Raw genomic sequence first — 18182 nt, 5'->3', positions numbered from 1 at the left:
GGAGAAATGAAGACTTTCCCATATAAACAGAAGGTAAGGGAGTTTGTTACTAGCAGACCTGCCTTACAAGAAATGCTAAAGGGAATCCATTTGGTTGAAATGAAAGAACATTAAACAATAACGGAAAGCTATATGAAGAAATAAAGAGAATTTGTGGGAAGTAGGTCTTTGCCTTAATTTCATTCTCTTTGAAAAAGAGGTAATTACTGCAGAATAGGCAAGAACTCAGTAATAGGAGTTAGGATACTTATATATGAATCATGCCCCATCATTTTGAGACTGAGAATCTGGAGGCAAATTACTTAATGTTTAGAAGACTACATTTTTATGTAAAATGAAGAGAATATTCTGACTCTCACAGAGCTGTTGAGATTAGTGTTTTCTTAAACATTAACTGAATTAAAAAATAAACATATTATTCTCCCTTATCCTGTATTTGTTCATTCAACTAGCCACAATGTTTTACTACTTATAATATTAATTATATGATGACTGCTATTAATTGAGAGCTGAGTTTTAACCAAGGCAGTCTGAATCCAAAGTCTGCACTCTATATCACCATACTATGTGGTCCCTACTTCCCCTGTCTGGTATACAAAATAGATTACAGAAGATATTTATGATTGGCATGGGTAGTCAGAGTCTGATACTGGTCTATAGAGAACAGCAGCAAAGAATGAGACAAATCATCATGGGGGTACATAGTGTGGGTAAGGAAACTACCATTCCTCAAGGCAAAAAGTCACAAGATTTATCCTGCCTTTTGCCACTATTTGTCAGGCAGTTACAATGTTGTGCCGGAAAGAAAAAGAATGAAAAGAGGCTTGAGGAGTTATTTAACCTTTTTTTTAAGTTTTGCTAAGAAGTCTGCACTAAAATACCGCTTTGCTTCCATGGTGCAGGGTCAATAAATCACCCACTCTTCTCTCACCCAAATGGCCTTTATCTTTTTTTTTTTAATTAAAAAAAATTTTTTTGAGACATGGGGAGGGGAAGAGAGAGAGGGGGACAGAGGACCCAAAGCAGGCTCTGTGCTGACAATAGCGAGCCCAATGAGGGGCTGGAACTCACGAACCTCGAGATCATGACCTGAGCCAAAGTCAGATGCTCAATCGAGTCACCCAGGCACCCCCAAATGGCCTTAATCTTAATTTCCCTTACTTAGCTTTAGAGAGATGGGTCCTGCTAGCTCTAGCATATTCTGAGTTTGTTATAAGTATATTCTTCAACAGGCAATCATTTTAGTGCCAAACACCAGGAGCTAGGTGCTGTTGAAAAAAAGACAAAACAACAACAAAACACATGATCCTACTTCTCAAGGGGATAATACACAAGCAGATAAATCTGTTTGGTATGGTACAGAGGGAGCCTAGAGGAGGCAGCGGTTAGCTCTCTCTAAAAAGGGTAACTCTAAAAGTAACGACCAAACAACAATGCCTACAAAATGTCAAGTCTCTACGGTTCGACCTAAGAGATGATATTTGAGCTGGTTCTTGTTGGGTGAAAGGGGAAAAAGAAGAGTATCAGAGGAAACTGCAGAGGAGACCAAATTCCTTAACTTAACATGGAAAACTGTGGGCTGTCAAACTTATTTATATAAAGCATCAGAAAAAAAAAAAAAAAACACGCACATAACACTTTGATTTTTCTTAGAATTAGAGCATTACATTCTTACCTCATATGACAAGTAGTTTAAAGTTTAAAGTATCTTTTCCTGAATTCTTTAATAGCAATCCTTTTGCCAAACTGAAGAATCACAAAAATGTAAAAACTCTCCAAATCATAAAACAGCCAGAGATAACAAAATGTTAGAAACTCTGGTACACATTGCATTATACATATCTCAGATTTCCTGGGTCAGCTAGGAACCATAAAAACTGTGAAAGCTCCTCAAGGGTGGTTATTTAAAAGTTATAATTTTGTGTGGCATTTTCCATGGGATTAAGTCATGAGTGGAAAATAAAGGCTGCCAAGTCTGAACTACTTAGATGCTCAGTGGTGTTTATCTTTTAGTGGTCTTGATAAACAACTTAGGTGGCAGGTTTTTTGTTTTTATTTTTTGTTTTTGTTTTTAACTCACAAAAGTTCTTTCATTTGTTTAACTCATTATTATGTGGCTGCTAAGCAGTGAGCTAGACCTTGAAAAACCATGTTGGGAAAACAAGATGGTCAAAAAAACTTGCTTCCATTTAGGTTGCAGATTTACTGCCAACTTTATTTAACCACTGAATTTTGGTTATAAGACTAGAGTTTTGATGAATCAAGTCCACTGCCAGACTCAAATTCCTAAACTCCTAATAGCACAGAGTATGCTCTTTTAAAAAAAAAATTTTTTTTTAATGCTTATTTGAGAGAGAGAGAGAGAGAGAGAGAGAGAGAGAGAGAGAGACAGAGACAAGAGCATGAACGGGGGAGGGTCAGAGAGAGAGAGGGAGACACAGAATCTGAAGCAGGCTCCAGGCTCTGAGCTGTCAGCACAGAGCCCCACATGGGGCTTGAACTCACAGACCGCGAGATCATGACCTGAGCCAAAGTTGGAGGCTCAACCGACTGAGCCACCCAGGAGCCCCCAGGGTATGCTCTTAAACAATTGCATTATGTGAGAGATCAAGCAAATACACAGAAAATAAATCAGCTGGGCCATTCTATGCTTGTTTAGCCACATTTTCCTCCCTACATTCTGGTCTCCACATTCCCATTCTCCAATCTCCAACAACAAATACTTTATTGGAATATATTAAGACTTCTGTTGTCCTTTAAGGTTAAAGATGTCATTGAAATAGTTAAACTTCTTCAGTGAAGCTTAAACCATTTTCTAAAATCACTGTTTCGTTTTTCCCTATGGTTATAATATTTAAGCATATTCCCTATGCTTAAAAAGCACAGTCTGTTATGGAAAAACCAAAATAAAAGCATATGACACAACTAAATAGTGGTACAGCCAGGAAACTATTCGATGTGAATAAAAAAGTTCTCTTTAACCTATGGAAGAAAACAGCTTTTCCTTTAAGAAGAGGGAAAAACTTAATTTATAGAAACAGCCCATTAATAATCAGATAGAAATGCTTGTTTTCATAGTTCCACGCTTAACTTGTAATATTCTTGTTTTTTGACAGATAGAGAAGGAGAGAGAGAGCATGTATGCACAAGGGGGAAAAGTGCAGAAAGAGAGGGAAAGAGAGAATTCCAAGCAGGCTCTGCACTAGTGGAGGATTTGCGGGGCTTGATCCCATGAATCGTGAGACCATGACCCTAGCTGAAATCAAGAGTTGGATGCTTAACTGACTGAGCCACCCAGGTGCCCCTAACTTGTAATATTCTTAATTCAATACTACTTGAAATAAAGAAAAATTAGAAAACCAAAATCTTCTCCTAGCCTAGGGTTAGAAAACCTTTTCTGCAAAGGGTCAGAAAATAATTATTTTAGGCTTTTGTCCTTGATTCAACTTCCATAAGAAAATGCAAACTCTCAAAAAAAAAAAAAGAAAAAAGAAAATGCAAACTCTCCTTTAAACCAGGAAACAATGTTTCTGAAACTCAGGGGTAGGAGGTTAATAGGAGGGAGTAGGAGTGGATGAAGTGGTAAGAAGGGGAGCAATTAAAAAATACAGATACAGTGAAGTAGGAAAAGGATTAACTCCATTAGGTTACCTTCTGTGGATGTGAATTCTTCTTCTATTGAAGTATTTTTTATACCCAGGTTATCATCACTATCACATTCTGTAAGGCAGAATAAATACAAATATATTTCTGAAACAGTTATTGTGCCATCATTTATGTAGTCTCAAACAATACTATTTTCAATCACTTCTACCATAGCAAAGCTTACTAATTATAATTCATTAGTATTATACCACTTTTCCTATAGGTTTCCTTTTAAAAAATGCTTACCAAATACTACTTAAATAAATCAAGGGGGAAAAAAGGCTAATGAAATTAATTCAATTTCAGCTCTATATTCAAATTATTTGAAAAATTTATTTTAGCACAACTGTTAATGAATATAAAATTCTATTATTAAAAAAACCTAGAAATTAAGAAAAGCTAGTATGCTTGTTTAAATCTAGCAAATAAACTCCCAAGTTACATGAAATCATCTTAAAATTTCTAAAATGATGAGATAAAGTTCTTCTATATTTTGACTATCATGCATCATTGCTATAGAGACCACAGGCTTAAATTAGCAATACTTCTTCATGGCACAAACTCACTTACCTGATGTCTTATATACTTTCATAATGAAAAACCTAAGTCTATATAAAAATGATATGACTGATCAGGTATTGCAAAAGTCACTTAAAATTTGAACCAGTGAGCAAATACTTGATTTATCACTTTAACTACATTTAAATCAATATATACATCATAGTGACTGAATCAGAGATTAAATAACTGAATATAAGTCATATGGACATATTTGCTTTTGTGGAAAATAGGTTAAAACTTAAATATACATTTAAAAATTTAAGATTTTTAGTATTTATAAATAAAAATCACTATATTTCACTTATATTCCTTTGTTGCAGAAATTTGTTGTAAGCCATCTTTTGCCATTCCAGCAAAAATACTAATGCTGTTTTTATAATCTGTTATGTACACTTACAAACTCAAATATTTCAAGCTATGTTTTAGGGAAATAAAACTTTACATTTACAATCTGAAGAACAACAAATTAAGTCTTAAGACATTAGGAACAATGAGAAAGTACCCAAGGTTTCTGTTATTTCAATTCAAAAGCAATGCCAGTCAAAAGCAGAATGTTTTAACTGGACTAAACCATTCATCACTGCATACAAGGCTTAGGCAAAAGTGTAGGTTTGAATCACAAGGATTAGCATGACACTAGGTTGCAAGAATTAAAAAAGGTTTTCTTTGCCTCAGTCAGCCCCACCTGTAGAACAGAGAAAATCATGAATATTCTTTCCTGTTTTCATTACCTTACAAAGAATTAATTGTATCACATAGATTTTTAGGATGGTGTCCTAACCAACAACCTGTGGATAGTCTCATTAACAGGCTGAAGAAACAACTGGCAGACTTCTAGAATTAAGTTCAACAATTATTTTATATAATGACTACTGGATACAGCATGATGCTACTTCTGTCAGCCACATTTTCATGACATGGGTGAACTTTTATGTTTCATACTTAAGATGGCTTTAAAAATTTGTGTAATTGGGGGGGCGCCTGGGTGGCTCAGTCAAGTGTCCAACTCTTGATTTTGCTCAGGTCACGATCTCATGGTTCCTGAGTTTGAGCCCTGCATCGGACTTTGTGCTGACAGTGTGGAGCCTGCTTGGGATTCTGTCTGCTTCTCTCCCTGTCCCTCCCCGACTTGGTCTCTGTATCTTTCTCAAAATAAATAAAAACTTAAAATTTTGTGTAATTGGTATGATTCCATAGATACCAATGATACTTAATGCTTCCTTCCATCCATTCATTCCAAAATGATGACATACACCAAATAGATATGACAAAGTCCTAGGCCCTATGGTACTCAGATTCAACAAAAATTATCTTGAAGCATAGTAAAATCTGCTTTCAGACTGAATTAATTCATAATATCAAGTTCAACCTTGAAAAAATATTCTAGGGAAGTTAATACTTTACATAAAACTCAAGGAAGATGTTTAATTACTAAAGAACTATAAACAACTGAACATACAAAACTATGTTTTTAAAAAGAAAATTTTACATAAACCAATATTCTTCAACTAAACTACAAGATACAGCTAAGTTCTGTTATATAATTAGATCTCTAAGAGCCCATAGAATTCTTTTTTTTTTTTTTTAATTATTTAAAGTTTAGTTATTTAGAGAGAGAAAGAGCAAGTGGCAGGGGAGGGGGGGGCAGAGAGAGAGGGAGAAAGAGAATCCCAAGTGGGGAGATCATGACCCGAGCTGAAATCGAGTTAGAAGCTTCACCCACCGAGCCACCCAGGCACCTCCAGAATTTTTTATATAAGCAATTGTCACCAATGGAGAAAGAAAAAAGAAAGAAAAAGAAAGAAAAAGAAAGAAAGAAAGAAAGAAAGAAAGAAAGAAAGAAAGAAAGAAAGAAAGAAAGAAAGAAAAGGTAATGTAGAAATTCAGCCATTATAAAGTATGGCTAAGATAGGGGTTTGTTTGTTTTTATGAAAGATATTAGGGAACTTACAGTGCTGATCACTTTCCTTGGCTGTGTTTGATATATAATCAGCAATACCAAAAGTCACAATCAAATCTTTTAATTTTCTGCCCACCCCCATACATCTTCCTAAATGTTATTTTTGTTGAACTCTCATATTTGGTATCTTTACACAAACTCTGCAATTGTGTTGTCAACACTACAGCAAAACGTCTTTATCTTTTTCAAGGAGATGGTTAGAGTCAATAATTCACACTGGATTCTCTACATCATAAAATCAGATATTTGTATCAGTAAAAGGCTCAGCCTTACCAGGAGATACTGATAAAGAGAAAAATACTTGCTGTGTGGCCACAGGTAGCTTATTTTAACCTTTCTGGACCTCCATGAAATGGGATGATCTTAACACATCCTACCTCACAGTGTTGAAAAAGTAATTAAATAACATGTGGAAGTTGTTCTTTAAACATGTTTAAACATATTCAACCACTACAAATATAAAAAGCAGCTAGGAGAGTGGCTGGCACATTGTAGGCCCTCAATAAAGATTAGTTCCTTTTCTCTCCTTAAAAACATTTAAGTGACAAGTTATATTTGCATCTTCGGAATATGAGTCTTGAGTTAGAATGAACATATACTTGTGAATAAAATGTAAAAAAAAAAAAAAAAAAAAGTTTTGAGGAAGAGAAAGTATACCTGGCTCCTCTGATTAGGATTACTAGAAAGGATCCATGTTTCTTGGCAAGTTTTTTTTTCATTTTATTTTTTAAGTATGCTTCACACCCAGCATGGAATCAATGCAGGGCTTGAGCTCACAACCCTGAAATCAAGACCTGAGTAGAGATCAAGACTTGGACACTTAGGGGCACCTGGGGGGCTCACTCTTGATTTCAGTCAGTGGACTGACTCTTGATTTCAGCTCATGTCATGATCTCATGGTTCCTGAGATTAGGCCAGCACTGGGCTCTGTGCCGAGAGCATGGAGCCTGCTTGGGATTCTCTCTTCCCCTCTCTCTGCCTCTCCACTGATGATTTCTCTCTCAAAATAAATAAACATTAAAAACTAAAAGTGCCAGATGCTTAAATAATTGAGCCACCCAGGCATCCCCTGTAAAGTTTTAAATGAGTGAGAACAACTGGGGCACCTGGGTGGCTCAGTTGGTTGAGCGTCCAACTTTGGCTCAGGTCATGATCTCGTGGTTTGTGGATTCAAGTCCCATGTCTGAGCTGTCAGCTCAGAGCCTGGAGCCTGCTTCAGATTCTGTGTCTCCCCCATCCTCTCTGCTCCTCCCTTGCTTGTGCTCTCTCAAAAATAAATAAACATTTAAAAAAAAGTGAGTACAATATAAAATAGAACTGATGAAGGATAAGAGGGCCAAAGGTGTCAAATTAATAGATGTTTTAAAATAGCTCTACAGAGATTTATATATTTATCATAGCTGTAATCAAAATGTAGGTGATTGAATCCTGAGGCTTAGAAGGAGAGAGAATTTAATTTACCGGGCAAAAGCCATGCCACGTTCAAATCTCAAATTTAGTCTAAAGGGTTATGTTGCCAGAAAGAGTAAATGACTTACTCTAAGTGAGAGATCTTTTTTTTTTTAATATATGAAATTTATTGTCAAATTGGTTTCCATACAACACCCAGTGCTCATCCCAAAAGATGCCCTCTTCAATGCCCATCACCTACCCTTCCCTCCCTCCCACCCCCCCCCCCCCCCCCCCCCCCCCCGCATCAACCCTCAGTTTGTTCTCAGTTTTTGAGAGTCTCTTATGCTTTGGCTCTGAGAGATTTTAAAAAGTACCAGTAGTAAAGCTACTTAGCTGTTCCCTCCCTACCAAGTGAAAAAAGTAATATCTTATGGTGAACTGACTTGACATTTATATAGGGAACCAGCCACTCAGACTGTATTTATTTCTATTGTGAAAAATACTTCCTGAAAAAAACCTTCCATTAACTGAAAAACTGGCAAAAACTAAAGATACAACATTGTCACAGATTCTCATGACACTATTCAATAGATTCTTCCTTGTTTATATAGGAAGCTCCAGTTCAGTAATATCACTTTCTGGTCCTAACAATAGAAAATTTCTGAAAAATTAGAAAGAAATAACAGGTTCAAACTTCTATCATTTGTTTATGCTATGGTGGAGATTTACAAAACCTGAAAAATCAGCAAACTGTCTATAAAATAATGACTAATATGAGAGAACCTCTCACTGTATGTTACTTGCAGTATGAATTTTTGTCATATTCTAAAGAGTTTTGTGGGTTAATCAGTAACTAGGAGCCTTGAGACCACAAAGCCCCTGAAATTGTATTTGATATTGCATATACAAATTTTTTTGTTTTTTGTTTTTAATTTTAGAGCAAAAGGAGTGGGGCATCTGGGTGGCTCAGTCAGTTAAGCATCCGACTTTGGCTTGGATCATGATCTCATGGTTTGTGAGTTCGAGCCCCACATCAGGCCTTCTGCTGACAGTGTGGAGCCTGCCTGGGATTCTCTCTCTCCCTCTTTCTCTGCCTCTCCCCAACTTGCACGTGTGTGTGCTCTCTATTAAACAAACTTTAAAGAGAGAGAGAGAGAGAGAGAGAGAGAGAGCGAGCATACAAGCAGAGGAGGGACAGAGGGAGAGGGAGAAAGAATCTTAAGCAGCTTCCACCCTCAGTGACGAATCTCTTGCAGGGCTCAATCTCACAACCCTGAGATCATGACCTGGGCCAAAATTAAGAGTCAGATGCTCAACGAACTGAGCTACCCAGGTGCTCCTATACCTGTTCATTTTTGAGGAAAGAAAAATAGCTTTTGTCAGATTTTCAGAAAGGTCCAAAGATTTCCACCCCAAACGGTCTTATTTTCAAATCTGAAGATAGGAACACTGTGCTAATAAGCTAGGAGGGAGGAGTTACCCTGGCATTCTTGTGGTCACCAAAAGTACCTTAAAGGCCTAAGAAGAATGACAGTATTTGTGGACACTGAGGAATTTTCTAAATCCCAATACATATCAAATATCATTTTTAAACAAACGCTATTATTCTACTATTTTTCAAAGCCATTTATTAGGAAAGGTGATGGAATAAAGTTATCCAAGGACTGTTCTTTTTCCTATTGTAAAGTTCACTACTAGTCAATTTGATGTCTTTAAGCCTTCCATAAAGAAAAAAATTTGTCTTCAACTGAATCTGAACATACTGTGATTCAGTATACCTTATTTTTTTGAATTTTTTTGAATTTTAGAGCTAGCTACGTATGTATCTTTAAATCTAGGTCTAAATGAAATCTCATGATTGAAGGATTCTACACATCTTTGGCCACTTAATTTTAGTAATTTTCATTACTTTTAAAATGTAGTGGCTGTAGCACATGAAAAGATGCTTGGGCACCTGTGTGGCTCAGTCGGAAGTGTCTGACTCTTGACTTCCACTTGGGTCATGATCTCATGGCTCATGAGTTCGACCCCCGTGTCAGGCTTTGCGCTGATAGTGCGGAGCCTGCTTGGGACTCTGTCTCCCTCTCTCTCTGCCCCTCCTCTGTGTGTTCGCTCCCTCTCTCTCAAAATAAATAAACTTTAAAAATTTAAAAAAATTAAAAGATGCTCAACATCACTAATTGTTAGGGAAATGGAAATCAAAACCACAATGAGATCCCACTTCATACTAATTAGGATGACTACTATAAAAAACAAACAAAACCTAGAAAGCAACAAGTGTTAGCAGGGATACAGAACACTTGGAACCCTTGTACACTGTTGGTAGGAATGTAAAATGATATAGTCACTATGGCAAACAGTATGAAGTTTCTCAAAAAATTAAAAATAGAATTAGCATATGATCCAGCTATTACACTTCTGGGTATATATTCAAAAGAAATAAAAGGCAAGGTCTTGAAGAGATATTTGTGCATCTATGTTCATAGCAGTTACTCACAACAGCTAAAACATGGATACAATGTAAACATCCACTGATGGACAAACAGATAAGCAAAAAACAGTCTGTGGCTTCAGCTTTTGGCTTTGTCCAGCAAGGCTGAGGATGGCAGAAAGGATTGCTCAAGATTCCATGCAAGTCAAGAGAGGTGAGAGGGAGGCTTAGGGAAGTCTCTCTGAGCTGCTCTCAAGCTCCCATATTTATTGAGCAGACATTTAGGATAACATTGTGCAATACTCAGTGGGCTACATGCCACTAAGAATGTACAGAAAACGTGCAGAAAAACAAGTTAAGACAGGGTAAAATATTCCATGTGATAACATGGTCTAAGGAATTTGTGAGCATAGGCAGGACCTAACCCCTAGGTATATATTAACAAAGCTTGGCTGGTGTTTTCAGCAAGGCCAGAAAGCAGTTTTCTGCTTTGCAATGTGTTCCCTTATAATCTCTTAACCCACGACATACCTATTTGATTTCCCACAAAAGTCTATAGATACAATGGAATATCATTCAGCCTTAAAAAGGAAGGAAATTCTAACAGTTGCTATAACCTGGATAAAGCCTGAGGACATTATGCTAAGTGAAACAGGGCAGCCACAAAAAGACAAATGCTGTACGATTTCAACTATATGAAGTACTTAGTCAAAATACTGAAGAATGGTATTTGCCAGGGGTTGGAGAAAGGGGAGTGCGAAGTTACTGTTTAATGGGTATAAAGTTTCAGTTTGCAAGATGAAAAAAGCTCTGAAAATGGATGATGGTGATGGCTGCACAAAATGTAAATGTAGTTAACACCAGTGAACTATATACATACACTTCAGAATGGTTAAGATGGTAAATCTTCCGTATATTTTGCCACAATAAAAAATATTAGAAAAAACAGAAATAAAAAGTAGTGGCTAGGAATCATATTTTTTTCTTATGGTAGTAATAATAAAAATAGCTGCTATTAAATACCCACAGTACTTTATATGCTGTGCTAGACATTTTATACATATCATTAATTCTTACGACTTTATAGATATGAAAAGTGAGGCTCAGAAAAAGTTCAGTAACTTGCCTGAAATCACACAGCAAGGAGGCAGCAAAGTTAGCATTCAAACCAAAGCCCATGCCCTTCTTTATGCACTGTAGCACAATCTCTGCATTTCATAAAAATTCAGAATAAAGTACACAGGTGCCCTCAAAGAGCAGTAAATTCATAACAGCACTGATTATGAACTGATTAAAAAAAAAAAACAAAAAAAAAACCACACACACCTAGAGCATAAGGGGCACTGAGAGGGGGACAATCAGAATATAATAACCTATATCTTATCTCCAACCCTAATACACCCATGCAGACCTACTTATATGCAGCGCTCATTCCAAATCAAGTTGGTAAGAAAGGCAAACCGATAATAAGTTTCACGTTGGAAACTACCAAATAAATGTTTCCCAAATCAGCAGCATAAGAAAAGGGAAAAAAGGTGGTCTAGGGTGGCAGAAGGTAAAAATTTAGGTATTTCACAGGATATTAAGTGGATGTTATTAAGGACTGGGGACAGGATGGCAAAAAAATAAAAGAAAAAGATTAAAAAAAAAAAAAAAGGAGCAGCCAGAGATAGAAAAAGCAAACAGATGAAAACAAAAATTACAGAACAGGAAGATAAAATTCAGTACTAAAGAATGACATAAATATGCAAAACAGAGTTGATTTTCCTTTAAAGAGCAGAGTTGGGCTAGTAGAGTAAAGATTCCTAACTTGGCAGAAGTAAACTGATCCACTGTAATGAGTGATTAGAGCAAAATTTTTCAGAATGGGTTTTCAATCAAAATGTGGCTCCAAAAATGTTGAAAGAAAAAAATACCTAGGCGGACAGCAGAGTTGGAAAATTTAAAGCATATAATAAAGGGGCGCCTGGGTGGCTCAGTCGGTTAAGTGGCCGACTTCGACCCAGGTCATGAACTCACAGTTTGTGGGTTCAAGCCCCGCATTGGGCTCTGTGCTGGCAGCTTACAGTCTGGAGCCCGCTTCAGATTCTGTGTCTCTCTCTGCCCCTTCCTTGCTCATGCTCTGTCTCTTTCTGTCTCTCAAAAATAAGTAAGTGTTAAAAAAAAAAATAAAGCTTATGATAAAAATGCCAAAGATATGTTTTCATTGAGGTCATTCATCAATATCTTCAAATCTTATTCATGACTGGAAGCCATTAGGATATTTAAAAATTATTCTTTTGTTCTTTTCTTCTATTCACATTTACTTCAGAAATTATGAAAAAAACTCATCTGATTCCCTAGAATTACATCCTTTCTTAAATGCTTGGTAGTGAAAGTGAACATTAGCACATCCTTTCATTGAACAATATCAGAATGTCAGAGAAGAGAGTTTAAGTCCTGGGAATAGGACAGGAAGGTACCTCTTTCAAGGAACTAAACCTCTCTCAGGGCTTCATTTCATCCCTGCCAATCTCTTAAAATTATCTTTTTTTTTTTAATTGCCATATTATTATTTATTCTTTCTGGTTTAATCTATAAGCAGTTAGCTTTCAGAAAAATTGAAGATAAATTTGGAATTTCAGAAATAGTGAAAATCTGGATTCTCAGCTTTGCAAAATTATACTAACATATTTCAAATCATGAATATATATTTTATATACATGAACACAGATTTTATCTATTAGATCAGAAAAGGCTCCAGAAAATCATGAAATCATCCTTTCTCTAAAACACTAAAAAATGAAAGGGAGAAAAGGAAAAAATAAAAAAAGTATGAGAGCATGATGCTTTAGTGAGCAGCCAGTAGTTCACTAGTGGACAGCAGTTTATTGGTTTCTCTCAGCAGTGAAGTCTCCTCCTCTTGGGCGGTTTGCACTGTGACTGCAGCTGCGTACCTTTGGTAGTATCAGATATGCTATTTAACAAGGCACACATCATATCTCCCTCTAAATGGTGAGGGTTTAGTATATGTGCTGGCCTCTGAGTCTTCTTAAATTGGTTCTCTAGCTCCAGAAAACCTTGATCTCCTGAGAGGATGGTGAAAGGAATCTGCTTGGGTAGTTGTTCATCTAGACGGCCAGCCTAAGTTGGAACAAAACGCATATGTTGATAAAAATCAGCATTTGAGTTTTAAACCATTACATCTATTTCAGTATGAACACATACCTAGAAAGGTTTATTTATTTATTTTAAGATTTTATTATTTTTTTAAAGTAGTCTCTACACTCAACATGGGGCTCAAAGTCAACCTCGAGATCAAGAGTTGCACACTCCACTAACTGAGCCAGCCAGGCACCCCTAAAAAGGTTTATTTAACTTGTTCTCTAGCTCCCAAAGTATGATACAAAGATCTCCTTCATAAATAAAATATAACACATTTAATCAAATGTAAACTGCCATGAATTATAAGATAAGCTATTTTATGTGCCACTAAGAAAGAAAAAAAATACCAAAAGAAGTCAAATAAGAGGCTGGAATGCTACAAGGGTTACACACTTAATCTAAGGATAAATAAGAAATAAATCTGCCATAGAGAGAAGGGAAGCAAGGTAATCTGCATAATTCAATCTTAGCACTGAATAGATGGAAAAGAAAATGTTTTGTGGTTTAAAATGTAAGCAGGAGTTAACAAAGTTACAGAGTAAATTCATGTTATCAGTGCGACATGTAAACTGACTTACATTTAAGCAGAGAATTTAATTTAAAATGGGTCTCAGGTTGGTAGTTTCTCTAGGTGACTGGCAGACACAGAAGCAAATGCAAATTTCACCTAGGCCAACAGTGATTGTTAAGGTGTCTCCCAATTTCAGAGATGTTAAAATGTGAAAGTATCTCAGCATACATCAAATACACTGTCATCTATTGATCATTATTCTATAAATAGTTGAGGGTCTACAATGGGTAGCTGGGAGTCTGCTAGGAATTGGGGAAAGCAGTAAATAAGTATGATATGGGTCCTTGCTCTCATTAGTCATCAGCAGAATCTGATGTAGAAGGTTTTATACAAAAATATAGCACTGAAGAATGCTCTATACTGTCATTACAATTCAAGTGGAAAAAAAAATTCCAAATGTGTCCTAGATTCACATTAGATTTTGAAAAAAACAATCACTCACATGCATACATATGGCAAAATCAGCAGCATCTTTTCTTTTACTACAACGAGGATGAAGGAAGAAACATCCAATCCTATTCAGGTAATTATAGATCTTACAGTTGAGTGGAGGCTTCCAATTGGTGTTTCCTCCTATTATTTTTAGAAAAGGCATAAATGATAGTCAAACAGAGAAAAAAAGAGAACTGAACAGTAGCTACAACTGAAAGCTCTATCAAGAAAAAACACACTAGAAAAAGATTTTTTTAGAGGGCAAGTACTAGATTAGAATGCAGAACTCAGTTCTAGTATAGGCATCACCATCTTGTTGCTTTACAATCTTGGCAAAGTAGACCACCTTCCCTGCATCTGCCCATTAATCTGAAAACTCATAGGTTATGTTAAGGAAAATCAAAAGTAATTATGTGTAAGGAGTCTCTGGTATAATTCCATATAAACGTAAGCATTAATTTTGTTTTGTTTTGTTTTTAACAAATATGTCAAGACTATTCAGTGGACAGAAATGATAGGCAATCAGCAAAGCTAAATTTACTAAAAGGTTGTACTAGAGTATTTATCCAGGTCAGTACATTTCTTTTTTAATTTTTTTGAGGTCAGTATGTCTCTATCCTAAATCCAGTCCTCCTCTTTGTTTTTTTAAAATTATTTTAAAAATGTTTATTTACCTATTTTGAGAGAGAGAGAGAGAGAGAGAGTGTGAGGTGGGGGGGAAGGACAGAGAGAATCCCAAGCAGGCAACATGCTGTCAGTGCAGTGCCCAACACAGGGTTCAATCCCACAAACCGTGAGATCATGACCTGAGCTGTCAACTGAGCCACCCAGGCACCCCAAATCATCCTCTTATATGCTGTTTCCTATCAAACATAAAGTTTATTGGATGCTCACTATACTAAACTTCCGTAAATCATAGTCATCTCTCTCCCTGTTTGGTCAATGGTTTGTAAAGAAATATTTAGATGAAGTTGCATATTTATGAACTTCAGTTCAGTAAGGATGAACTGAAGAGGCAATTATGGCAATTTGAAAATCATACTAGTTCTGTAGCCAAGTGGTCCAAGTTCAAAAGCTAACTCTATTATTTATCAGTTTTACACTTTGGAAAAAATAAACTTCTCATGCATCCTGCCTTATGTTTTAAGAAGGAGATAAATAAAATAATTAGTAAGCATGGGTTAATACCAAGCATTAGTACCTGGCACATTGTAGGTGCTGAATAAATGTTTTTTCAATATGTATCAAAAGATCCACAAACTTTAGGTCACCAAAGAGAGCTAACATTCACCACAAAGAAATGTAAAGAGAAAAATATTCTGGCAAAGTAGCTACAATGCAAAGTGACAATATTGCAATTATGTTTGTATGTTCTATTCAAGAAGGTTCAAGAGCAATCCTTTTACTGTGGAACATATTCTAATGGAGAAAAGAGGAGAAGGTATCAGATGTTTTCCTTATCAATCATACCTTGAAAGCCCCAGATGAATGTTCCTTGGTTAAGATGCCCTGGTAGATGACCAAAAAAGTTTGACCAGTTATCAAAGTCTACAAAGACTATATGAGTCATGGTTCGCAGATAATCCAAATCTGGAAGTTCAACAACTTCTTCATCTGAGAAGAGAAACATTAACATGAATTTGGTAAGAATTAGCTAAAAACGCTTTAATTTCTCAAGTTTAAAAGATACTAGAGAATATGCAAAAATATTAATCTTGAATATTATTAATTTCTACTTAAACCTTTTCATGAGATCCAAACCTATACATGATATAGTATATTTACACCAGATAAAAAATATTCTGAATACTTCCAAAATTTTATTATTCTTTCTATAAATACATGCCATTGATGCTAAGCCTGTCTTTCTCTTTTTAATTAAAAAAAAAAGACAAAAAAACTGAGGTGGCTCAGTTGGTTGAGCATCCAACTTTGGCTCAGGTCATGATCTCATGGCTTGTGGATTCAAGCCCTGCATTGGGCTCTGTGCTGACAGCTCAGAGCCTGGAGCCTGCTTTGGATTCTGTGTCTTCATCTCTCTCTGCCTCTCCCCCACTTGCATGCACACTGCTCTCTCTCAAAAATAAACATTAAAAATTTTTTTAAAAAAATAAATAAAAAAAACCTGTCACACAATTAGTCAGAAATACAGTCCTCATTTTTTTTGCCCATACACATGAATATTGCCTAAAACATGTCTTCTTTGTATGTAGCAGCTAGGCTCTGCCACCAATATGGTGGTCTGAGTCCACAAATCCATGTAACTTACACCTTCCCTGTCACTTCTCTGGCTCTCCTCTCCTGCTAAGCTGTTTCCTGGCAGTAACTGAAATCTGCCACTACTATAGCTACTGCTGCTGCTGGAACTGCCATAGCCATCTTAGTTTTGTAGATTGGCAAAGTATTGGCCTGTACTACCATAGGGGCCAGAGCTTGTCTCTTTTCTCTTTTCATGGGTCCCAAATTTGAAGACTGTTATAACTGCCAAAATCATTATAGCTTCCACCACTTCCAAAATTACTTCCATCATTACCAAATATGTTATAGCTAAGACTTTCTTTAAAAGTTGTTTATAATAATAAAATAATAATAATAAAATAAATAATAATTAAAAAATAATGTACTGGGAGAACTAAAAGACCAAGTTTTAAGGCTGAAAAACCAAAAACTTGCACCATCCATCAAATAAAATTTCAAGGTGGGGCACCTGGGTGGCTCAGTCAGTTAAGCATCCAACTTTGGCTCAGGTCATGATCTCACAGTTTGTGAAAGTTTAAGCCCCGAACTGGGCTCTATGCTGACATCCTGGAGCCTGCTTTGGATCCTCTGTCCCCCTCTTTCTGCCCCTCCCCTGCTCATGCTCCCTCACCTCTCAAAAATAACTAAAAACATTTAAAATATATATATTAAAATAAAATTTCAAGTTTACCTGATAAGAACTTCTCCCCACCAGAATTATGCTCTTTTCCCTATCTAGACCGATTTATTAGTAACCTGCTAGCTATGTGATTAAAAACCCTACAGAGCACAAATGAAATAAATGACAACCCTCTACCATAAAGTGGTGCATAATAGGTACTGGTGGCACATCAGTACCTCCTACCATAAACACATCTTTCTTGGTTCTCTTAAGTTCTTTCTTCTTCCACCATTCTCCAACTCTTGTTCTCCATCTCTTTCACTTCTTTCATAATTTTCTATCTTGATAAGGCCTTAAAGTTTCTACTGTACCAATGCAAACCTTAACATTTTTAATTATTTTTAAAATGACTAGGTTCTACTCCATCTAATACAGCCTCCCTCAAATATACTGCACTGCCATCCTCTCCCATTTCCAAGCCACCTATCTTCTTTTATCTTGTCTTAAAATTCTTAGTAATTGTAAGGGCCCCTGGCTAGCTCAGTCAGTGGAGCATGTGACTCTTGATCATGAAGCTGTGAGTTCAAGCCCCACATTGGGCGTAGAAATTACAAAGAAAAAAAAATTTTTTTAATTCTTAGTAATTGTAGATTTAGATACCACAATCATCTATCAAACACAGATCGACATAAATTCCCAAAAGTAATCGGGAGAACAAGAGAAAAGCACAAGAGAACATAAAAACAGTGTAATCACTGCTTCACTGTTAAAAGTAGAACTGAATGAGTTGATAGTATGTCATGTAATCATTTCTTACGTAAAACATGCCATGACTAAAGATGATGCTAAGATCTACAAATGCTATATACAGCAAGCCTGTATAAGCTCAGTAGTTCATAAAAATAGTTTATAAAAAAATTTTAGCCAAAATTTTCACATATCCTCATTGTCCCCTCTCTACACTGTGTAACTTACCAAGAGCTCATATTTATTTAAAAGAATATGGACTTAAAATTATATTCTAACCACGACAAATTATACTTCTAAACAAAATAAAACCATTGTGCTCTTCCAGACTTACTCTTTTTTTTTTTTAAGTTTATTTATTTATTTTGAGGGGGGAGGGGCAGAGAGAGAGAGGGCGAGAAAGAATCCAAAGCTCGCTCTGTGTTGACAGCACCTAAGC

At 36.1% G+C, this 18182-nt stretch overlaps 1 protein-coding gene across 4 annotated transcripts in view; it reads right to left on the bottom strand.

Annotated features, from left to right (window-relative positions):
* The window catches only part of ZNF451 (zinc finger protein 451), an 88385-nt gene that overhangs the window by 9219 nt on the left and 60984 nt on the right, over positions 1-18182 (bottom strand). For all 4 annotated transcript variants that reach the window (XM_042939093.1, XM_042939095.1, XM_042939094.1 and 1 more), the window contains 4 exons: positions 15607-15750; positions 14147-14277; positions 12926-13112; positions 3652-3720 (listed from right to left, as the gene is read on the bottom strand). In XM_042939093.1, coding sequence (XP_042795027.1) covers positions 3652-3720; positions 12926-13112; positions 14147-14277; positions 15607-15750 — 531 coding nt within the window. The remainder of the gene's footprint in view (positions 1-3651; positions 3721-12925; positions 13113-14146; positions 14278-15606; positions 15751-18182) is intronic.

This window comes from Panthera leo, chromosome B2 (assembly GCF_018350215.1).
Source record: "Panthera leo isolate Ple1 chromosome B2, P.leo_Ple1_pat1.1, whole genome shotgun sequence".
Taxonomy (NCBI): Eukaryota; Metazoa; Chordata; class Mammalia; order Carnivora; family Felidae; genus Panthera; species Panthera leo.
This window is presented reverse-complemented; position numbering and strand designations above follow the sequence as displayed.